This window comes from Numida meleagris, chromosome 1 (genome assembly GCF_002078875.1).
Source record: "Numida meleagris isolate 19003 breed g44 Domestic line chromosome 1, NumMel1.0, whole genome shotgun sequence".
In the NCBI taxonomy this organism is placed as follows: domain Eukaryota; kingdom Metazoa; phylum Chordata; class Aves; order Galliformes; family Numididae; genus Numida; species Numida meleagris.
Genome location: NC_034409.1, coordinates 136,784,988 through 136,810,091, shown reverse-complemented (window position 1 = coordinate 136,810,091; position 25,104 = coordinate 136,784,988). Strand labels below are relative to the sequence as shown.

The 25,104-nt window shown below is 39.9% G+C and overlaps 1 protein-coding gene across 3 annotated transcripts in view; it reads right to left on the bottom strand.

The window, feature by feature from the left end:
* Positions 1–25,104, bottom strand: part of COL4A2 (collagen type IV alpha 2 chain) — a 138,456-nt gene that overhangs the window by 47,881 nt on the left and 65,471 nt on the right. For all 3 annotated transcript variants that reach the window (XM_021415218.1, XM_021415210.1, XM_021415201.1), the window contains 3 exons: positions 2,723–2,857; positions 2,596–2,640; positions 371–487 (listed from right to left, as the gene is read on the bottom strand). In XM_021415218.1, coding sequence (XP_021270893.1) covers positions 371–487; positions 2,596–2,640; positions 2,723–2,857 — 297 coding nt within the window. The remainder of the gene's footprint in view (positions 1–370; positions 488–2,595; positions 2,641–2,722; positions 2,858–25,104) is intronic.

The window sequence follows — 25,104 nt, the reverse complement described above, 5'->3', positions numbered from 1 at the left end:
TCAGGGCTGACGTATGGGCTAGTAAATCCAGGAGCTCCAGTGCTCACCTCAGCATGATCCTACCTACTGCTTCACAGAAAGCCAGTATGCTGGGCATGAGGTAGGGAAGGAAAAGGTTACTTTAATCAGGAATTGTACGCGTTTTCCTGAAGTAATCTTCCTGCAGGACCTACATGACAGGTACAGCTCCGAGCAGACCTGTCAGCCCTAAGCATTACAGGGCACATCTATGGTAGGTCCACGAGGATGCTCGATGCTCTGCTGTGCCAAAAGGCATCTCCTGTTCCAACTGTTTCCAACACACACTTGTGTGAAATTCATTTCAGTAATGATCTTTGCTTCACGTATTTATTTGGTATCAGCTACTTACAATGGTACCAGGGAAACCAGAGTGTCCTGGTGTTCCTGGGTCACCTGGGTCACCTACTGTCCCATTACAGCCATCATGACCTGGCTTCCCCCTTGATCCCGGCTGCCCTGGATGACCCTGTTGAGGAAAAAAAAAAGTGTTTATCTATCCATCTGTTTCTAGTTTTCCTTTTCCTGTAGTCACACAGTATTTAGACATTCTCACATTAAGCCCAAGGCTTGGATCCATGGGAAACTATGATTTTCAAAGAAAGAAACAGACAGTGCCTTTTTTTAATATAGCTGCAGCCTGAACCATATGCCCCAGACAGCATGAGTAGTGAAGGACCTTTCAGAAAGGGTAAGAAAGCTATGTTCAATACAGTCTCTGTTAAGCAAAGAACTAAGCCAGATGAAACTGCTGTGCAGGGAGTCACCAAGAAATGGTTTTGTTCAGAATTTCAGTGCTTCACACTGGAGGAGTGGGAAGAAAGGTTCATTACTGGCTTTGAATAGCTTCCAAGCTAGGGAAAAATCAGTGATGCCTCTGGAGCTTGGTTGAGTGCCATGATGAAGCTGAAAGTACAGAGATGGGAAGAAACCGGAGGGATTCAAACTAAGGGTGCTGAGGGCACTGCAGAAGCTCCGCATTGAACCTCTGAGATACAGGAAAGCAGGGAAAAGTTACTCCTGCCTTATAATGGGTTTCCATTGCAGTACTTATGTTCAACTTAATTGCAGTTACTACTGGTTTGCACTAGGATTGATGAGAAGCAATTCAGCCCTTGAGCTGCTTTCTTCCAGGGGGCCCAGTCAGGAAAAACAGAAACTAACATAAACAGAACACATTTATTTCTTCTTCGCTACCTAGAGCAGGTTTTATCTTTGCTTCCACTCCCCTGCTTAGAAGAAAAAGAAATCTGTCCATGCCCTTTCCTAGCTCCATCAAGTACCTGCATTCCTCACTCCACAACAGACTCATGCTTGTCACCATCCTCCTTTGGTCTCCAGCCCCATATCCTAGTACTCTGCTGTTACAGTTCATTTATGTGCCTAAGTGCCTTCTGATGGTCAGTGTTATGTCTTGGCCTAAGAAAATTCATTGGTGAACATAATCAGATGGGAAGGGCAAGGGGCTTGAGGGCAGTAAACAATGAGCATGCAGATTCAAGTAATATCTGAAGGTATTTATCCCCCACAATGCAATTGCAGAGGTTGTGAAAGCAGGACTGAAAAAGAAAACTTTCTCAGCTAGCAGAATCTGTCCAGATATAGTAACACAGAGCTTTGCAGGAGAGTGATATACTGACAGGAAGATGTAGCACTGAAAAACAACTCAGCATGATGGGATGAGATAAATGAAATTACAGGCTACAAAAGTTTGCATAGGAATGGGAAAGACGGTCTTCTGATTTTCTTTTAAGAGTGATAAGGAGAGAGAGGAGAGAGGAGAAAGCCCTGAAACTCAATACAGAGTTTTTCAGGAAACAAAAAAGGGTGAAAGCCGAGTGGATGTGGATGTGTGGGTTGCAGAGCAAGGCCCTGGTGTCAGGGAGCACAACAAAGGAAACCCAAGCCTGGGAACTCTGTCCAGGGATTCCAATGACTCAGATTTCTTTGTTATTTTATGACACAAGATGTAAAGAAGTGTAAGCTGGGAAAATACTGAGCTGTGAACTTTACCCGGTTTTCCTCTTTGAATGTTTCAGATTCATGGACCTGAACAATTTGTTCAAAGTTAGGTATTAAATAGTTTTCTTAAGACCATCTCATGCATGCTGTATGAGATACAAACCACATAACAATGGTTACAATTATTGGTCTTTCTACATGCTTTACAACTCTGAAATAATTATGGCATGACCCAGTGGTGTCCTTCGCTCACAAGCCTAAGAGATGTGAAGTCCTTATCTCACATGTTGTTCCTATAAAATAACATACTTTTCTGGGTAACCTCTAGGGACACAGGGAATTTCCTTCCTTTTTCGTCCTTTTTTTACAAGGGGATTTTTCCATAAGACAAAGCAAAAGGACCTTAATTATCAGAGGGAATAAGCAGGAGCACAGATTTTGTCCTGTTGTTGAGCATCTGCATTTCCACTTACTTCAGCAAATGCCCTTTGCTTAACAGTGCGTACGTGGCTGATACAGAACTCAGACCAGACACATTAAAGTACAAAGGCATTAAAACAGTCTGCCATATTTGCAGTTGGTGGTTTCTTAAACATGAGGTAACCAGCTACTTACAGGAACGCCATCTGCCCCTGGGAAACCAGTAACTCCTCTTTGCCCCTAAAGAGAAACAGCACAATTAAAATGATGTTCCATCCAGTACTTTGCTCATTAGCTGAAACATCTGATATTCAAAAGTTACCGTTTCTCCTTTGGGCCCACTTATTCCTGGATGTCCTCTTTCACCTTTGTGACCTTTAGGACCTTGCAGTCCTGGGATCCCCATCAATCCTGGTGGCCCAGGGAACCCCTGAGATCCAAGGAGTCCTGGCTGGCCCTGATAAAAGTAATAAAAAAGCATTTATTTAGGAACAGTTGAGATGCATGAAGCTGGGCTGCAGCTCAGCTTCCACGGCTCCTGCAGTGGAGTCAGTCTCTTCAGAAGAAATGAAACACAGAATCTCTCTTCATTCCAGTAGACACGACACTTTGATGAAGGTATCTGGAAACACCACACAAAGAAACTCCAACAAAATGACTACATTGTTCGTGACAAAACTAACACACGGAAATGAACGATCAAATCAATATTTACTACTTGAACATTCACCACTACTCTATGAAAAAAGTGTTTTTTTCTGGAATAAGGAGAATGACTTCTCAAGAGTGATTCTCACTGATCTACAACATAATCAGTTACACACCAAATGGGTTTAAAATATGCTCAACTGTGAAATCTGTTTTTTGGGACATTTCTTACAAATGGAGACTGATATTTAACATCATGAATTTCTGCCTGTTTGGGATGATACTTCTGTTTAACACTGGAGCCAGAAAGTGATTCGACACACATGCCATTAGGGCACCCACATAGGTCGAGGGCTCCCTGTCATTAAGAGCTCCCTTCCAGCATAGGTTTGGTAGAACAGCCTTAATGACACTCTAAAGGCCACTTCAAACATTGTTTAAAAATAATCCTCTGTTGACTGCCAACATCACAAGGCTCATCACACGGAGAAAAATCATTTTGAAATGACACAATGGTGGTTTAAGTAATGGGGCAGTGACAGTATGTCTGAGATCTGTGAACCAAAGTATTTGAAAACTGTTCCAAATGTAGGATCACCAAAGGCACGTATGTTTTTTATGCTCTGGGGTACTCATTGCACTAATGACACTAATAGTAAATTGCCACAGTCTTTTCTGAAGAGGGATGCTTGAACAGCACAAAGCACCATTTACCAAAACACTCTAATTAAACATTCTAACGAAAGCACTTTTAAAATGCAATTAGATTTTCACAGACCATTCTGCAACAGCATCAGTAACTCACAAAGCAGCAAAACATGAACAAATGAACAGATATAAAAATAACACTTTGGTATAAAATATATAGCGCAATTGCATAAAAATAGTGTAAAATCTATCCTATCCCACCTTCCCACAACAGCCTACTTTCTTTTCCACTCGCACACATGCCTGGAAAGAAACAGCTAAAAGATGAATGCAGTCCCTATTCAAGGATGATCGCTCAACTCCATTTAATGTGATTGAGATGGGAGGAGTAAAAGAGAGCAGTGTGGAGACTCAAAGAAATGAACCTGAAGATATCCTGATTTATTTGTATTAAGAAAGCACTAGTCAAGTCAATGAACAATGTTTTACTGATTTTATGCAAACTTTTATGCTCCTAATAAAGGATAGCCTCACTTGGGACACAATTTAAACATTTCATTTTCAACCACCTATATGTAACTACATTTTATATATGCTATAGTTGTCCTATCAGAAACTCCAAAACAAATACCATGACTTAAACATAGTGTACTTCTAGTTAAAAAAAAAAAAAACCCAACAAAAAAAAAACAACCTATTTTACACACTGGTTTTGTGAAAAAATGCTGTGACAACAGTTTGAGTAGGTTTTTATATTTTAAAACCCATTGTGTTGCATCAAACAAGTCCATCCTAAGGAGATGAGATAACCAAATTATGTACAAAACTCAGGGAATTTTTTTTTCTTGGAAAAAGACTAGGAATGAGCCAGTATGAAGAATGAAATACATGTAGTTCCTCAGGGACAAGCCACCAGTATGGATCTCTGACAGTGTGGATCCTTTACTATACTATTGTGATTAATTTGACAGAACTGATTGTTTAGGAGTATTGCCAAAGGACACCATGGATTTAAGTGTTTGAGCTGTCAGCATGAAAGATAATCTCTCCTGCGCTTACAACCAAGCACAACTTAATATAAGTTCCCTACTTCTAAAGTAAGCCTGCTCATGGGGATTATTGATGTTTAGGGAGCCAATGTCTTTCTATTTATCAGTTTAATACATTGAGAAGAAACAAAGACACATATAAAATATGTTAATCCTGTTGGCAGGAGACATACATATCCGAGTAAGCAGCAGCTCATTTCCTTATGCTAGTCACAGCTTGCAACTGCAGATGCACCTTTCTCTACCTTAGCAGTTTTCGGTCTTTTAAAACAGTTACTCTCTAAAAGTTATCCCATGGAGGTGCAGACCCTTGTCTAGAACAGCCATACTTTTCATAGCTACTTGGCTGAAATGGAAATCTGTTGATTAGAAGCACTGGAATGTGTGAGCTACCAGATCAGGAAAAAGAAGCCACTTTTTCTTATCTACCTTTAAGCATAATGGGCTTGAGAGAGTACAAATGAGTATACACCATGGAAATGCCTTTTTAAGGGAAATAATAGGTATTTAATCCATTTAAAAAATGCAATTTTTTAAAGTACAGTATATCTATTCTTATGCAAATATCTAGTTAAAATTTTCCATCATAACTATAAAGCTTTAAAACCTAATTAACTTAAGATAGTTTGTCCTTCCCTTACTCCCAAATCTGGAAAAGAACACTTAAAAATGATGAAAACATATCCTGCATCCTTGCAAAGAACATAGAAAAATTATTCAAATTCAATTTTAGATATCTGAGTTGAACTTAATTTTGAGAGGTTTTGAAAATAAACATTTAATTTACTTCCACAAAGAAAGGCAATCATGGATTCTGCATACTGAAAACATCACTTCATTTTTACACTGAAGTAAATGAAAGCCAGAGGAGGTCAAATACTCATAGATTCCAGAAGACACTCAGCAACGTGAGACATACAAAATGCCTTTTTAGTTCATATCAGCACACATTATTGAGGCAGAAGACTGCAGACAGAGCACATGTAAAATTCTGATAAAATACTGGTTATGTTTGGAACTGTAAAATCTGTGCACAGCTTTCTGCAAGGAGCTGCAATATTCTAAAGGTAGCACTATGTGGGACACATTTGCCTCTCTGATCTGTATGCCAAATACCACTCCCACTTGCACTCCCATTTTCCTTTTTGGTATGAAGAAATAAGTAAACAAGGAATGGGAAACCAGGAGAGCTGGGCAATGCCAGCGCCCCTTCCCCATGCCTTCCTTGGTTACAGTCATTTGTTTGTTGAGGAACTGGGGTCAATGTGGATGGATTATTTAACATTATTTGCAATAAAGATACGATAATTGATCCTTCTGGGACTATCATGAGGCTAGAGTCAGAGCTGAAGAATTAGTTAGTATCATGACAGTTTATTAGTTCCTCAGTTAGTATCCTGGCTTGTTAACTGAATTAGCTTTATTAACCTTAGCTAATTCAGACAAGTCAGCTTTTCCTCTACTCTCTTTATATTAAATCTTTTGTTGAACAAGTATGTCCCTTTTTCATTAGCAAATGACCTTAGAACATGCACTCTTTTGCAAAGGTCATTAAGGAGATTTAAGCAAAGACAATCAGTTTGAAAGGTTTAGTCAAATAAAGCATGACTTAATTATTAGAGTCTGGAATTCCCCTGTGTGAAACATGCCATGCATGTTACTGCTCTGGTTGTGCTCCTGGAAGTTCAGAAATCCTAGAAAATTCTCCAAGGCCACCAAGTTATGCTTGCAAAAAATTTCCAGGTTAGAAAAAAGGCAAGCATAGGGGAACATGGTATTACTGGCTGTCATATTTTAGGTAACTCACAAAACACTTTCTCTGGTGCTCTCCTTTCTTACAAGATAAAGCAATGCAGAGATGTGTTCTGGCCCAAATAGCTCTCCAGCAGAAGGCTTTGCATGTTGCTGGGGAGAACTGGAATTTTTCCAGTATCCATAGCATGACTGCCACTTACTACCACTGGACTTACATGCCAGGGCTGTGAGGCTTATGGGTGCGCACATGGTATTCTGTGGCAAAGAATATCAGAGAGAGCATGCAAAAAGAAAAGGAAAAAGTGGATGGATGGAATATCTTATAGATGAACAAACAGTTTTACATTCCTCTTTGTTCTTGTATAATACTTCCTCTAACATTCAGATGAATTTACAAAGCTGCCAGTGTCAGGACATACTCCCAAACAGACAGTCCCTGCCTTGCTCCTCCTGAGACTCCAGCTGACTGGAAGAGGTCTCATACAATCCCTGTGGCCAGCACAGCCATGTGCAAAAGCTATTTACAGGGAGGAGCAAAGGTCAGAAATCTAGGAAGCCTGGAGGAAATCTTCCCAGAAAATATTTGCAGTGTTGTATATACATCGTCCCTTGTCCACTGACGTGCATGAAAGAAAATGCTGTCAGGGTTGTCATTGAATTTAATAACTGTATTTTGCAATTCAGTCCCAGTGGACGCAGAAAGATCCTGAACAGACTTTTAGATCTGTACTGAATGTTCACGTATTGCAGCTTGAACTTTAATTTCCAGTTCTTTTAAGGATCAGCCAAATGAAAGAGATGTCATGTTGCAATACTTTCTTCCTTCCAATTTACTGCTAAATTTACATGGGTAAAGGAAGGTATGCTAATTTTGAGAGCAATTATTTTGTTGGGGTGCTATGGAAATAAAGGTACAATGAATGACAGCTCCTATTCCAAAGGTTTTAAAACACAAGAACGATCACCATGAATTGCTGAGAAACTCACTTACCAGTGTTTAGATATAAAGAAAGGAGAAAAGTAGTTATTGGCAGTAATGAAGAAATGTACAGAACCAGAATTACGGCGGAGCTTCATGGTCACTGAGCCCACATCACTGTATTACGGACTTTTATTTTGTAACTGCTTCTGCTATATGGAATGTGATGATTCAGTATTCCCCACATGAAAATGACCCTTGAAAGGACATAATTTATTTAACAGTGGACAAGAAGAAAGGAGGTTAATTCCCTGACATTTTAGAAAGGTCGTTTGTGAAAGGACAAGTTCACTTCCTGCAGGAAGGGGGATCTGACTGTGATGGACAAGAGGGAGCTGGGGCTTTCGTAAGAGGGTTCAGTCTGGCACAGTGACCGTAGAGAATGGATGGGTAAAGGAAACGACAGCAAGAACCTAGATGCAGTTCCACTACCCAGAGACTGAAACAAGCAGAACAGAAAGCAACTCACCAGGAAATAAAATCAGTTATAGGAAAATGGGCAAATTTTGAGCTGATTAAATGTGTGATTCTCAGAAAAGTCACACAGAAAAGAAATAGAGAAGTTTTTTTGTTTTTTTTTTTGGTAGCGAAATGAAGACAATGGGGTACAAATTTAGGGAATTCACAGTTCACTGAGACAGCTTTCATGGAAGTAGGCACATTAAAGTGATCTTTGAGGCTAACTGAAAATGGATGGCCTTAGTGCTCCTCTCAACTCAAAGGAATAAGCTCATAAACCCAGCTGTGGTACAGAGAATGTGATGGGCATAGCACGTGGTATTTCTCCTCAAGTGTAAATCCAGGAATTTATGGATTGAACACGTTAGAGTGCTGTGCCAAAAATGCTTCAGCTATGGGGCTGCACAGCTTTAGGCTGGGAGGAAGAGATACTGCATGGAATATCTAATAAAATATGTTTCTTTTAGCCACATTTTTCAGTGTTTACTGGAATAAACCAAGTTTAAAACACTTTGCCTTCAAAGCTTCCCTGTGTACAAGCTGGTTAGCAAAAATATCAGGGTGACTGTTTGATTTCTAACTCTTCAAGCCCGTGGCAGTGTCCCTTTCCTGCAGCGGGCCGTTGGCAGCAGGGCTGAGGAGTGCCTCACTAGCAGGCAGCAGGCCAGGCCTGCAGGTAGAGGAGAAGGCAACAGAAGCGGCAGGTTTCCTGTATCACAAGACAGAGCAGCATGGCTTCCTGAAGGCCCTATATTCACACTTTATTTCATGTAACAGAAGGGCCCAGTCCTCTAGGACGCACAAGAAAGCTTGCCTGAATATCGACAAGCCTTTCTCACATGCCTCAGACTGCATGGTATCCAGTGATAAAACACGGAGGAGCAGCGACAGAGTCTGCAGGCTTTGTAAACAGGGCCATAGCTAATGGTTATGTCTAGTTTTAATTTATCTTTCCCTACTTTACAGAAGGGTATTTTGCTGAGTTTCACATTCCAGCTCATTTTCTCAGAAAAAGCTTTTCTTCTCATTTGTTAAAAAAACATTTTATTTATATCAAAAAGTAAACAAAAGTTATAAAGTTCACTTTAAGTTAAAAATAACTAAAAAAATGAAGCTAGTTTGGCATGGTAAAATTTGCTGTTCTTTCAGCTGTATTGTCTGGACCTGTGACATTTTCTCTCAGGACAGCAGTGACCGAATGACATTAATGCTAATTCCAAAGTAGTGATTCAGCTTTTTTTTTTTTTTTTGTTAAATAAGGGATAAACATTAAGTCTTCTTTAAAAAAAGAACTATGAAAGGATTCTCTTTACCAGAAGCCACAGTCCTTTTTCCGTAGTCAGTAAATGAAATAATTTTGCACTGTTTTCTGTTCCCACAGTTTGACAAATGTGCGATCTTCCAGAAAGTTGCTATGTCACCCAAAAAGATAAAACAAGCATAAAAGAAAATATGCATTGGAATGTTGGTCAAACACTCAAAAAGAACCAGCTAAAAGTTTCTTCATGTCACAAAACACATACAAGCACATGTCAGAAATGCTTTCTGTGTTTTGCAGAGCTGCTGCAGAAAGAATGATACTGGAATCATGCTCTGTTTTAGGCAAACATCAGTAAGGGCAAGTCTAGACAAAACTTCTCTAGAGTTTCCATGCCAAGTCCTCAGAAGGTCATTGTGTGGAGGAAAGGAGAAGAGGAAGGAGGAGGAGATACGAGCAGGAAGTGGTAGGCAAGAAGGAAAGGGCTTTTTTGTCTGCAGAGTCAGTGAGGGGATAGCTCTCAAGCCCAGAGTGGCATCTCTGCTGAAGTGTGGATGCACAAAAAAAACTATGAGGTGGGCAGGAATCTTGGGTTTAGGTCTGCAGTGCACCAGGTACCTGTAGAACCTGCCTGCTTTCACCTTCTTACTGTGCGGTAAATAGGAAGTCTCCTTCCACCACAGCACCACTGAGGAGTCAGCTGTAGTAGGGTCAGCATGTATACCAATGCTAGCTGTAAATTCACATCCTAATTTCCTGAGAATTTACTGGCTTGGAAATTTAGAATCAGAATTGAGATATATTAGCAAATATATCTATCTAGTGATATGAATTATGTAGTAGGACTTGTAAGCCTTGAAAGGTTTTTTTTGTTTGTTTGTTTGTTTTTTTTGTAAAAGGACTATATTTAATGAATACATGTAGACATTTATTTGTCTACATTCAGTGTAGTCATCCAAAAGTCCCTTCACCTTCAGGTAAGGGTGACATCTTATGGCATGATATAGCCTAATGCAGACATTCAAACTAGGTCAGATGAATACACATTCAATGTGCCAATTTTTCTTAACTGTCTAGAGGAACTTAGGTCCCTAGCTCAACTGTTGACCTCCATATTGCTGCTTTCTAAACTGAGCAAAAAGAAAACATCCCAAAAGATCAAGCTCCAGAACTGCATATTTGACAGTTAGAATGAAGAAATAAACTTGAGCATGACGATTATGCTGCTTGAAAAAAGAGCTGGATTTAAATACAATAAATTTACTGAACTTGGCAGGCAGCGATGCTAATTTGGTGGGATTTTCTTGGAAGTTAGAAATGATTCAGTGTAAAAAAGTGATCAGATGATGATAATGACATGCACTCAAGGGCATATTAATTTATTCCAGCTATATCATCTGGCCCCTACCTTGCTTGCTTCCTTTCTGGTTACTCAGATACATGTTTCTTTTAGGCTAGTAGAAGTCACTTAAATGACACCACTTCTGCATAGCTTTTTAGCTCAGTTTCTATCATCTTCTTTTAAAGCAGAACAAATTTTCTAACTACATCAGGCTTCGCTAAATTTTTTGTATGGGGAGGATCATGGGGAAATCTTCACGTTTCAGAAATCAGAAGAGTGAGCAGAACTGGATCTGGCCTCACTCTGTGTCAGGTACTTTGGGTTAGCACAAGACTGGAAGTGTGATGAATGTCATTTTGTGTTGGTAAAATGGAGAGCATCAATCTAAGACAGCTATAAGACCAGAAAAAAACATACTTCTACTGGCATGTAAATATTTTCCTGCTGAGTTCCAACTAAAAGCTGTGTTTAAAGAAGAGTTAACTAAATTAAGTTAGGGATGCTTCTTTGAATCAACTTAAACATACGTAGTGAAGTTGAGATCATGAACTAGTGATGTTTTACAGAACACTAAAATGACATTGATTTATTCTTGCAAACATTCATTAGCAATTAATTAATTGGAAAAGACAAGCTTTTAGTCAACAAAAAAGTTCACCAGTGAAGAAAACCACTTTGCCAAATTTGCTCTTCCAACCAGACAAATATTAAGATGAAGGGTGTGGAACAGGAGGAAGCAGGGAACTCCCAGTTACGTCGTGACAGCTGCTGTATCATGCTAACACAAAAGGGCAGAATTTGGTTATGGTACCTATCAAATATTCGACTGAATATTTTTAGGCACAGCAAATGCCTGACATTTTTAGAACAATGAATATGTTTTCAAAACAGAAGAAAATTCTGTTCATTCATTCTGTTCATGGGTTTTGACAGGATTACAAAAGCCAGACTCTTTCTAGGGCAACATGCAATGCATGGTAATTCTTTGAATCTGCTAGTATCTATACTTAATTCTTTTTTTAAAAAAAATTCTTCCCATTCATTTTATTAGAATCACAATACTAGATTGAGCTGTTTCTTATGCCTTTTAGTAAATCACAGCCCATGTAAAATCCTAAAACCTCAGACAGCAAAGGGAGATGGTGGTCCTGTTTTGGGTAGTGGTATGGCTGCTCCTTGGCCAGCCAGGCTCCTAGAGACAAGACAACAAGCAGCACCTGCTCCTATTGGAACATTTAGTAATAGACCCGAAAACTGATCTGCCAGCCCAATTGTTTTCAAATGGCTTTTGGTGGTGTGTGGGAGTGTTCTCAAGATCCTAAAATTCAGGAAGTTCAGCACAGATGTTTTCTGTCAGTAGGCGTTGGAAGCACCAATAGTAACATCTGTTCACTCTTCATATTTGTGAGAACATTTTTTTTCTGTCCAAAAACCATTCACTGTTGAAATTTCTAAATTGTGCAACTGGCCAAAATGTTAAGCTCGTTAGGCTCCATGAGTTTAAGAGTATGTGAAAATTAAAAGCCCTGCAGGAACTCAGTCGATCGCATGCCAATTTTTCTATTATGTGCTCCTCTTCTGTTTAAACAAAACTGCAACTATTTTTGTGGTGGGAATGGCTATCAAAATCGTCTTGATCATTCAAATATAAGTTACTACTGGCTATTTTAGTTGTAGAAAGAAGCTAAATCTCTTACAGAGGCTGCCACTGTTTTAATAAGTTTTGTGTTAAGATACCTTCTCAACCCAGGAGTCCAGAATATGCCTCCAGCAGCCTGTACATTGGACTCGGTGCACCCTCATGCTCCAGGGAACGTACAGTTTGGGATGGTCTCCGAGTTCCCAGGAAGGCCAGATGACTGGCTCCGAACCACCAGGAAGGACTGGGGGCTTTGGGCCAGATGTGTGCGGCACTCGGAAGAGACATCGTTGATGCAGAATAAGTGACATCTATTTTTCTCTTAATGTTTCTGGCCAGATGGGTCTCATGATCAGCGGGGTGCTGTGAGATCATCTGAATGGAGTTTGCACAATTGTTTTCTCTACATGATTTGTGAACGCTAATGTAAGTATCAACATGGACAGTCTACAAACTTCAGCAACTGAGATTCTGCTGAAGCCGGCTGTTGAGACAATTTACTCTGAACCTACATGAACCTTAGGTCCTCCAGTGGATGTTACTTGCTAGCATCACAAATACTCTAATGCAATCACTTTGATGGTAAGTCTCGCTTCGCATTGGGTTTGGCTACAAAACAATAAGTAGTCTATGATAGTTCTTACCATCCTTAGGTGGTAAGTAGAAATACCAAAATTGTCAACTGTTTTCTTTTACATAATACAGTTAAGCTCCCTGTCTTCTGCATGCAGAAGATTCTTACAATTTGACAGTACTAGAACTAGAATCAACTAGATATCGGGAAGCTAAATGATCTTGGACAATTATTATAGCAACTACTTGGAGAACTCTCACAGAAGGTTTTTTTTTGTTTGTTTGTTTTTTCATATCAGGCAGAAGAGTGAAAATATTTCCCATTGAATACTGAAGGAAATAGTTTTTTATCATCTAGCTGAAAATATACTCTTTTTGTGTAATGTAACTTGTGAGAGCTATCCTGAAGATAGACAAGATAGGCATGTTAACTTGAATAGGAAGGTATAGTTTTGCAGATCCATTATGAAATCTAAATTTTCCATTACACTTGGTTTGAGGCAGCCAAGTGTGCCCACACATCTTCTCCAGATTCCAAAATCTCATCACTCATGGGAAACTTTCTGGAGAACATCATTAACAGACTGACTGTTCTACAGCTGTTCATGGAGAAAGCCTATTTATTATTTCATACACTGATTTCAAAACCAACTGGAAATTTTTAGACCTTTCATTCTAGACAATGTGGGCTATGTAGTTGTTTCACCACAAGATCAGAATGAAAATCAGAGCAAATAATTCTTTTTGATCCTTTATTCCTTTTTAATCTGCAGATACTAAAGGAGTGAGAGTACTAGTAAACTGTAATGGCAAATTACTTTTCCTTGGAGGAGATGCAACTGGTTTGACAGGCCCAGGAGAAAACTAAGGTTGCTCTCTAACTGATAGCAAACGCATCTAATGTGGAGGAACAGATAAGCCTTCCAAAACAGGAGAAACAACAGAAGAAGCCTTCACATTCTACAGGAATAACAGGGATTGGTGAAAAATTTGTTCCAACTACTAACTGGAGTTTCATCACTGGCGACTAGTTTCAGGCTTCAGTTTGAGGAGCTCATTTTCAGTACTCCAGATTCTAATGCCGGAGTGCCTCCAAGCTTTGTCAAACTAGTGCCTTCTTGGCAAAAAATGCAGTGTGCTAGCACTATTAGTTATCTCAAAGAAATTAGTGCTATGTTGTCTTCATGAACTTGTGATAACTTACCTACAGAGATGCTTCCATCTGTCTCATGGGAGAGACTGTCTTTATTGACAGGGAGATTTGATTTGCTGGTGATGAAAAGACAGAACGGCGCAGTCCACAGGTTAACCATGACGCTGAACCTCTGCTAGTACCCCTCTCCTGCTTTACCCTGACTACTACAAGCAAGGATGAAAGGAAGTAGGAAGTAAATTTGAAGCTATGCCTCCTTTCCTAAAAATTAACTGATCCTGAAATATTTGTGCCCTAGACTTCTAGGTCCTGGATCCACTGGGTACCTGAAATAACCTCAGCTGCCACTGGCAGCATCAATCTTCTGTGTTTTTGACAGAGACAATAACAAATACACTTAGTGTTCGTGTGGCTCTGGTATACCTTTGACCTCCCTTCCCACTTTCTCCATGAAAAAATGTTTCAACTTTAATTTTCTCACTTCCTCTGCATCTTGGAGAACTTAGCTGCTGAAATGAGCAATGAGCCAATGCTAGCTCTCCTATGCAAGCTAACACCTATATATTTATAGGTGTATATTTTTTGCCAAGAGCCAAAGGACACTTGTTATATGAAAGCACACAAACTCTGAGCTATATCATTAAGTGCTACAGCTCTTGGTACAGACTGTCATAATTTGGATGGTCAAGTGACTACAGCTTACAGATTAGTAACCCCCAAATGACCTGGATAACAATTAAGACTAACCAAATAAGCTGCTCTAGTTGACCCTGCATTATTAACGAAAGCAAAGATGCAAGTCTGTGACTATCTGCCTGTGGATATACTAGCTGTGTGCCTGTTGTAGTCATGTTTGTGTATGTGTGAGGTCTCTTCCATCTTTGCAGATGAGGAAAGCTAGACTTCTGGTTCTCCAATACTGCAACAACCCTGGCTAAAACCCTGGCAGGCTTGTCACTCTACTCACACTACTATGTTATGCAGAACTTGCAATTCTGAACTACATTGCAAAAAGTTTCTGCTGTTGAGTTACATCTTTCCACAGCAAGACATTAGCTAGCACCCCTGAGAGAAAACTTTTTTTTTCTGAACTCATGTATTATCTTCTGGCATGAGAAATAAAGTGCACCTAAAATGAGAGATTTGAATAAAGAGTCAGAGAAAGCCATATGATGGACATTCCCAGCCTACCATGCATACTTCTGAGTTTGGGCTGTACTCTTCTTCCTATTCTCTTGCCACCTCTGAACAAACAAGAAACCCACAGCAGACTTTGAAATGGAGAATAGAGATGAACTGGTCTTAATAAGGAAGAAAGAATATCCCCTGAAAGAATTTTCAGGGGATACATATGCAGTAACAAGTACTGTATTAAAGACCAGTGAAAACTTATCTCTAGTTACACCAGTCAGTTAATGCAACATTAGTTCCATAGATATTAACTCAATTGCAATAAGGAAAATCTGTCCATTTGCATATTCTTCTTGGTCTTGATGATTTCATGTTGTTCATGCAGATACCTTGAGAAGATGGAATGAATTCTAAAAGAATACAGTTTAGTAACTCCGTGCAGACCATGCAAGCCAGGAGGAATTTTAATGAAGCATCATAGAAAAAGCATTTGCATTATTAACTATGATACATGGTGGACACGGAAGAAAAACTCAAAACTATTTCCTTTCAGCATTCAATAAAACTATTTTACTTCTGAAAGAACAATCATTTATTGGAATTTCCCAATAATTTTGGTTATTAATAAAGGGCTGTCTAGACACTGAGATGTGGATATCTTAGATTTGAAACTATCACAGAAATTTGAAGTATTTTACTTATTTTATGAAAAATAGCTATGAAATTTCTGTAGAAGTCCCTCCTAAACTGAACTTTCCCCAGTAAATTAAGATAAAGAAAATCTGGAAAGAAAAAGGTGAAATGTATTTTGAAAATACATAAAAAGTGGTAAGGAAATAGATCTGGCAAAAGATTAGACATAGGAAGCTGCTTTTCAGCTGTTTAACTAAGTAACTTATAACTTCACTCAAGTCCTGTCTTAGAAAACGGATGACTTCAATTCTTCAATTCCCAGTTGAATATCTAATTCTTGACAGTTGAAATTAGTGACGATTTGAGAAAATAGCTAACTAACAACAGGACACAGCCTTCTCCACAGCATCAAGAACACTAGAGCCTTAAAGCACTGCTGACAACACAAATACTTGAAATTAAAAAATAAACCAGCTGAAACTAGTTGGATTGGAGTTAGGGCACTTTGATAAAGGAATGCTGAGAAAGACAAGGAGAAGAAGAGTACGCTATGTCAGCGTGGGGAAGGCAGGGACTTGCACAGCCTGGTGATGGGCACAGCCCCAGTTGCTGGGTTATGACTGGCAAGCCTCCATCTCAAGGAGGATTTTTGCTATCTGCGCAGTATACTCTTGTTATTATCTTCTTGGTGGGAAACAGCCACCACTCAAATTCTCTGCATTCAATCTTGGAAAATTGTTATCATGAAGTTATAAAAACCCATCAACCCTCCACCAGGTCTGAAGCAAAGAATGTAGAAGTCACAGTCAATGCATGGGAAACATGGGTGCTTGAAGGTTCCTCAGTTCCCACAAGCTAGTATCTGTGATACCCTCCTTCAAACACTAGTGTTACAAAGCTGTTTGGTTAACTGTTTCCTTCTAGTCTTTTCTGGTCTGCGCTACTAATGAAGAATATACATTACTTTCCCTTATATATTTATATAAGTTAAAGCTACTAATCAGCACATTTTTAACAAAGAAAAATGAACAGGAAAGGCTACCCTGATTCACTTCATTCACTGTGGAAGAATAAATTAGTAATACTATGGAATCAAAAGTTGATTTAGGAAAAAGGATCCAAACTGGGGAAGAGACGCTCCAAGAAGCCATGATGAGGGAGACCATTATTTCTAAAGCCTTGACAGCCATTAAGTCTATTAGGAAATGATATATCTGAAGTGAAAGGCAGTTGAGAAACAGAGGTGAAGCTACATGTAAACCCCTGGGAATATAACTGATAGACATATTCTTGATCCCAAAACATGATACTGTTCAAGCACACAGCTCCATCTCCCACAATGACAATGCTGCCTTTGAACCATTTTTCAGTTTTTGAAAAATACAGACTTCAGATGGAGTGTTAGTAGGGTAAAATAGGGAACATTAGAAACACAATAAAATATAAGTAAACTTTTTTTTTTTTTTTTTTCTTACTGTACTGTTTTTTTTTTTTTTTTTTTTTTCCTGCAGTGGCTTAAGACTGGACTGCACTGAGTTAACACCACTATAATTCCTCTGCAATGAAATGAACATGGGAAGCACATTTCTAGAACAGTTCCCTCTTGTTAATGACCAGCATTTCCTCACACTCACCACTCCGGAGTTAGGAGGAAATTCTCTTTCACCCAGTTGATGTAACCTTTTCAAATGTCAGCAAAGTTTCTGATACTGTTTCTCACAGTATTCTTCTGGACAAAACGTCCACCACACTGGTAGAAAAAACCATAATGCAATGGGTGTCCTGGCAGCGAAAAGGGTCAACTGTGATCTGGGGTGCACCAGGCCCAGCACTGCCACCAGGTGAGGGGAGGGGCTGTCTCACTGTGCTCTGTGGCCTCACTTTCAGCACTGGGTGTGGATTTGGGTGCCACAATATAAGGACATAATGCTACTAGAGAGTGTCCAAAGGTGGACTTACAGAGATAGTGAAGGGTCTAGAGGGGAAAACATATGAGAAGTGGCTGAGATCCCTTGGGCGTGTTCAGCCCAGAGCAGAGGAGGCTGAGGGGAGGCCTCATGGCAGCCTACAGCTCCTCACAAGGGGAGCAGAGAGGCAGTACTGAGCTCTGCTCTCTGGTGACAGAGACAGGGCCCAAGGGAACGGCATGGAGCCGTGTCAGGGGAGGGTCAGGCCCGGGGTTTGGGAAAGGCTCTTCATCAGAGCATGATTTTGGCCCTGGTACAGGTTCCTCACGGCAGTGGTCACAGCATCAAGCCAAGTTCAAGAAGTGTTTGGACAATGCTTTCAGACATAGGGTTTGGATTTGGAATGGTCCCATATGGAGCCAGGAACTGGACTCAGTGATCCATGTGGGTCCCTCTCAACTCAGGATATTTTATGATTCTATGATTCACCTTTTGCAGACACCCATGTGGGTGTCATAATCCCTATCCCATTTCAAGAGAGCTGCAGGTCCCAGACAAGCCCTTCTGCACTCAGGTGAACTTCTGTCAGTTTGGTATTTCCTAGTCATTTTTATTAGACTGCTCCATAAGCTTCAGCATCAGCAACAATCCTACAACACAGAGATAAATGGGACTACTTCAAATTTATGGAGAATGCTAAGAAAGAAGCATGGAAGCATATTTCAGATGATGTTTTTTGTGCAGATTTAACAACTTCATAGTAGAAATGCTGAAGATACATGCTTGCAAAATAATACAAAGTGAGAGAAATATAAAGCAAGCTATCACTTAAAGTAAGCCTTGTTGAAGCATATGCTAGCTAAAATATGTTTGTACCCTCATAATGAAAAAAACCACAGCACCACTTGAAATTTGATATCAACAGTGGTGTTGAGTGCAACCTCAGCAAGTTTGCTGATGACACCAAGCTGTGGGGTGTGGCTGACACACCACAGGGACAGGTTGCCATCCAGATGGACCTAGACAGGCTTGAGCAGTGGGCCCAGGTGAACCTCATGAGGTTCAACAAATCCAAATGCAAGATCTTGCACCTGGGTGGAGGCAATCTCCATTACCAATACAAGCTGGATTATGAAAGGATTGAATGCAGCCCTGCTGAAAAAGACCTGGGGGTAGTGGTGGATGGGAAGCTGGACATGAGCCAGCAGTGTACCCTCACAGCCCAGAAAGCTGGCTGTATCTTGGGCTGCATCAAAAGAAGCATGGTCAGCAGGGCGAGGGAGGTGATCCTGCCTCTCTACTCTGCGCTGGAGAGGCCTCACCTGGAGTACTGTGTCCAGATGTGGAGTTCTCAGTACAGAAGAGACATAGACCTGCTGAAGTGCATCCAGAGGTGGGCCACAAAAATGATTCATGGAATGGAATACCTTTCCTATGAGGACAGAGAGAGCTGGGGCTGTTCAGCCTGGAGAAGAGAAGGCTCTGAGGAGACCTGATAGCTGCCTTTCAGTATCTAAAGGGGAGCTACAGGAAAGAAGGGGACAGACTCTTTAGCAGGGTCTGATGTAACAGAACAAGGGGAAATGGTTTCAAGCTCCAAGAGAGTGGATTTAGGTTGGATATAAGGAAAAAGTCTTTTACAGTGAGGGTGGTGAGGCACTGGAACAGGTTGCCTAGTGGTGCGGTTGATGCCCTGTCCCTGGAAACTTCCAAGGCCACGCCTTGGAAAAAAAAACAAAACACAGTTAATTCTCAGAGATTAAACAGAAAATATGCAAGTGTGCACTTAGCACACTTTTGAATTGTTGCTCACTTCTTTCTCTAAATCTAATAGAACAGTACATGTACATCTTCAGTGAAATGTAAAACTTACAGGTGTATAAAACTGATGATACGACAGGTAATGAGTTAAAAACCATTACTGAAAAGACAAGATTTTAGCTCTCATCAATATACTTTGTTCCACACAGGAGCATTGAAGGTGGAGACTGAGGCAAGATTCCCTGGTTATACATGACCATCATAAGGGCACCTTGCAGGCCATTTTAAGTGGAGACAAACAAAAAAATCTGAGAATTTCTCCAGCAGGTCCTCATAGCAAAGTTGACCCTCATCAGCTTAGAGTTCATGAGTACACAAGAGGCTAGTGAATGAACGGAGATGTGAAAAACAGGCGTTTCATGACCTTCAAGATATAGCCCAAAATATAGCTTTCTACATTTTCAGGTAGGAAGTTTAATAGTTTATTACAGGCAGTATACAATGTGACTATCAAAGCCTCACTCAAGGTCAAGTATCTTTGCAGCCACACCTACTTATGTTTTTGCAAGCAGCGGATGAGGAATGTTGGAGATCCATGGGAAAATCTGCAATGCAATTTCAAGTACTTAAAACTTCCTCTTTTTAAGTGCTCCTATATATACCTTGGGAGACTAAAATGGTACAAAATTGAATAATTATTTGCATTACATTTGTGATTGTGAACACTTCCAAAAATTGTACTTATTGATTCCTTCCTACAAAGATGAAATTTTGCTCTGTGGACACTCTTGTGCCACTGCTACATCAACAAATAGCCCTGATGTAGAGCAGTGTATCGGAGAAAAGCCATCAACATGCATTCCTGGAAGGGCTGCTGTTCTACAAGCCAGGAAGCCACCGGCTACATCTAATTGTTGTGGTAGGTGGTCAAAGCCTAAAAAACGCCAAGTATGAGTTACTTCTGGCTAAATTAAGCCTCTCTATTCCTTTTAGGGAGAGACAGGTGCTGTGCAGAATGGCTGCTCTCATCGCTGCTGTTCCTAAGGATCATGGGAGCCTAATATGAAGGCTCGATTCTAAAAAAAAAGAGACCAGTTATTTTTGGCACACAGGAGATACTCCTTTGTAGAGGCTATTGATCTTGCCTTGCTTAAGGGAGAACATGGTGCTATCTTACACTGCCAGATCTTCCTTCACGATGGGGTAGCACCCACTATTTGCATCCCCACATCATCAGTGCTGCCCATCTGCCTTGAGTAAAAAAGACTATCTCCATGCTACTGATCCACAATAGGCTCTACAAGCAAGAAAGAGCAAACTAAAGTGTAATATTTCTTTACAGAGTGGTAAAAAATTAACCTAACAGTTGAAAAGACTCATTTTAATTCCCTGCATGAAGATGAAAACACTAAAAATGGACATAAATACCATGAAAATTGTCCCAAGGCCACTATCACAAGCATGGAATATAGAACTCCTTGTTTAAGTTCTCCTACACCATTCCAGTCTACTCCCTCCTCATTATCTCCACAGAAAGACTATTCATTCATGATAAGTTAGTTTGATTAGTTCAGATACTTTTCCATGGTTATTCACATGCTCCAGTCTGCCTTCTGCAAAATAGCTTACAAGCTGCAGTCATGGCAGAATTTTTGACTCACTCTCATTAACTTGCTCCAGAATTCATCTCCGCTGCTTAGTGCCTAAACCCACCAAAATAATCCTAATTATATCTGCATATGATACTACTCATTATCTATTGGAGAAATAAGGTTATATAAGTGGAGAAATAAGGATTAGAGCTTTTACCAGTAATTAAAGTTATCTTGGATTTGCCTGATTTTTCAGTTGTTGCTCAGACAGACTATCCATGACAGAAGCGTGATAATCTTGTGGGAAAGGATTGTGGAAATGAAGTCCTATCAGTGCAGTCTATTGGTCTGAATGGAGAAAATAATTGGGTTTGGTCAGCTTAATTTGATTATGAGGCAGGCAGAAAAAAAAAATGAATATACCCCCACAACTGACATGTTTCTATCATCAAAATGTATTCATTTTTTGCATTGTTATATATTTTAAACATTTAAAAATTGTGGCTGAGAAAATGTACTGGCAACTGATACACTCTATTTTTATTTACATTTTATTGGTAAACAATCTTCTGACACCTTTGTAAGTAAATAGACAATAAAACATATCTCTAGATAAATATAAATGCTGAGGTGTAAACAGTCTGAGGGAGGAGGTTTCCAAAGAATCTCGCGCTGTCTTGTAACATTAACAGGAATACAGTGTGCTCTCAGCAGCACTACTCCAAGCGAAATGTTATGACCATGGATGGTAAAGCAATGAATAAGCTGCAGCTAGTCCTGTCCGTGAAGTGCTATGCTTGAAGGCTGCATACAAATGCAGAAAAACCTGTACAATTAAGCACTACTTGTCCAACAGATCTCGAGTAGGCCATATAAGAGCTTATCATTCTTACTGCTGTGAAAAACTAAAGTGAAACTCAAGCTAAACTACTGTACACTTGCAACATTTCTGGAATTACAGGGCTAAACAATGCTGGGAATACAAAAGCAGTCTTGCTGCACAACAGCCATCAATTCTTAGGACAGCCCAAGGAGATTTTAGCACTGAACTTCAGGAGCCCTAAAACCAGAGCTGTTTAGGATTGTTTCATTGAATGTTTTTTCAGAAAACACCAATTCATCAGAAATAATTCTCTTACTGTCTTGATTTAGAAGACGATGCTGGGGGAGAAGTTGTGACAGTTTTGCCAATTCCAGCATGGAAGTCTTGGTCAAAACAAGAGCTGGTGCCAACCCTTGTGCTGGTGAACTGCTTCAGCACTCTGGTCTGATGTGAGAAGCTCAGGTTCAAGTCTAGAGTCCAGCTACACTGCTATGTCTGCATTTCTTTTTCTAACTGTGGTTTTCCCTCTCAGTCCTTTAAAAAAAAAATCTCAGTTTTGCCTTATTTAGAAATAAAATATCTCAAGTCTTCAAAATATTTCAGGTCAGCAAAATCAGTTCTGTTAACATTCTGCATACAATAGCAAAAGCAGTTTCCTAGCTTTTATGCTAGAAGACAGAATGTTTGGTTGATGCTGTCTCCCTCCTCTTACACCTGCTATGCTGTGAATGGAGTTAATGTGACCAGGCTGGCTCTCCTGGCTTTATTCCAGCCTCAGATTTCCATGTGTTAGAATGAAACTTTTCAGCTGCTTCTGCTGAGCAGCTTTAATTCCCCTTTCCTCTGCAGGAGTTTGCAAAAGAGAACTTAATAGAAATCTAATCTTTCTTATTTTTCATCTCTTTCCCAACAGAGCTGCTTCTGGATGGCCTTGATAACTAAAGTAAAGGAGGTAATAGCATAAGTCCCATCTTCATTAAATGGGCTTTTATTGCCATCTAACTTTTATCTTCCCTGATCTGCATGTGAACTGAACTACAAATATACAGTTTACAAATAAGAACTCAGATTTATCCTAGAATTGTAGAATACCCTGAGTTGGAAGGGACCACAAGGATCACTGAGTTCATTTCCCAAATGGAAAGCGTATTCAGCAGGTAGTACTGAGTGAATATAGCGCTGGAATAGGAGATTCACTGCATTGCAGCAGTAGATGCAGAAAAGGTTTCCACTGCAAGGCGAGACTGATGGTGTAAGTCTGCTAGAATAAGGCTCTCTCTGGACCAACTTCTGGCCATTTGCAGTTTCTTTACATCGACAGGGTATTCCTGATTCCTAGATTTCTCTGGCTTTCATGATAAGATATTCTTGATTTGTATTTATTTAGACACAGCTATTTACACTAATTAAACAGTAAGTATGTTGCAACAAACTGCATTGCCTTGTCATCTCGAACTCCACTGAGTTCAATTAAATGATTCCAGTACTAAACCAGTGCAGCTGAACTGGGAACAAATTTGGGCCTAACGTCTAACAGATGTTCAATGGGAAAATTTCCAGCGTCTCTCCTTTTTTTTCTTAGAAAGCAATTTATGGCAAAACCTAGTTTAACTCTAGCTCAGAATCTCTCACAAGAACAAGCTTTAGGAATAACATGAGGATGAAAGAAACCACACTAATATAACAAGAGGGAATAACAGCTCTACTTAAAATACAAACTATTTCACAGGCTTACTCATATCCATATTATATAGATTCCTTCTGCTGAAAGCATTCCAAGAATGTGCCATTTACCATTAAATCTATGAAGTCAAAGAGCATGGGAATGCACTTTTAGATCCCAGAAGAATCCATCCAGATTGCACTATCAAAAACCTGCAATGTAGTGCAAGGTTGAGACCAAGCCTGATATTTTGTCCAAAAGCAGGATGATAATTTTTTTTTGAAAGCCCCCAAATGCATGCATTTAAATAGTACCATTTGGGACCATTTGTCTCAGGAAAGTGAAGCAAAGTTGGACAGCAATCCTTTCCTTAACAAACATACTCTATTTTCACTCAATGTATATATGAATGTTTATTGGAAACAAATTTTATGTGAGTCGTTCTGAAAGCAAATCCCTAAAAATAAGTAATTGAAGCTTACTCAAATACATGTCAGAAGCAGGAATTTTGCTGAGTTATTACGCGCTCAGCTTTTTCATCCAATGCTTCGTATAATGCTAGGACCTCAGCTTCTGAGATAAATATGATTCTTGTATAAACACATTCTTTCCAACAATATTCATCTGGCTCTTTGCGTCTAAAAGAGTACAAAGCATTACAGAGCTCTCAGCACTTCATTCTCTCTCTCATTCAGCAAGCAAAAATAAATCTTTGCTTTTTCTGCTGGTATATAATATGCAGTGCCAGGAGCTTCAGAATCCTTCCCTTTTCTAGTAGTGTCTAGCGCACTCAAGAACTTGTTGTTAGCCACAGACGTGGAGAAATGTTAAACAAAGTTGCTACTGCATGAGCATCTCCTCCTCCATAAGCTCTTGCAATAGGTTTGAGATTCAGCTGCACTTGAAGAATATTCTTGCTGAGATTAATGTGGCATCACAGCCAAGCTGCTTGCGTAGTTTTATTTAGAGTTGCGTCAGCAGCCTTGCTAAGACATCCAGTCAGGCTATTTAAAACTTATCTCCACAAGGCAAGAAATCAGATTTTTCACCAATAATATCCTGGAATTTTCACAGGGAAGTGCAGAGGTCTTGATTGCTCTTGGTTTTCAAATGAAGACATCCTTACACGTGCAGGGCAGAATCTGGCTCCTGCTCTTTAAGTCCTGGCAAGGTACCATGGTTGCATTTAAAGAGAAGGAACCAGCACAGCTTCTCACCTCTCGGATAGGGGATACTCATTTCCTGACTGTGTATCAGGTTCAGACAGGTGCACTTAACCTCCTTTTTTCCCTTCTGCCCCACACTGGAAAGGCCCTAAGCTCATGAAGAAGGATGAATAGAGCTTGCAGGGATACCCACACTACAGGGCTGGCTGCAGAGGGACCTCCAGAACTCTTCAGTTTAGATACTACTTTAATGAACAAGCTAGTACCAGTTACATGCAGACAAGAAACAGAAAGTCAGAGCAATAGGACAATTTCATAGCTGAGAGACTGCATTAGCACTCTTGTGAACCTGAGTAGTTTAATTCTCAGCTCCATCACAGATCTCCTCCTTAACACCAGCAGATAACATTTCCTTTCTTCAGGTGTTTGCCTTCTCTGCTTCAATGGGCAGCATACTATGCAGAAGTGAAACCTCTTTTTCCTACTGTTTACATTACTTTTGTGTATTAAGCCTCCTTTTAGGAC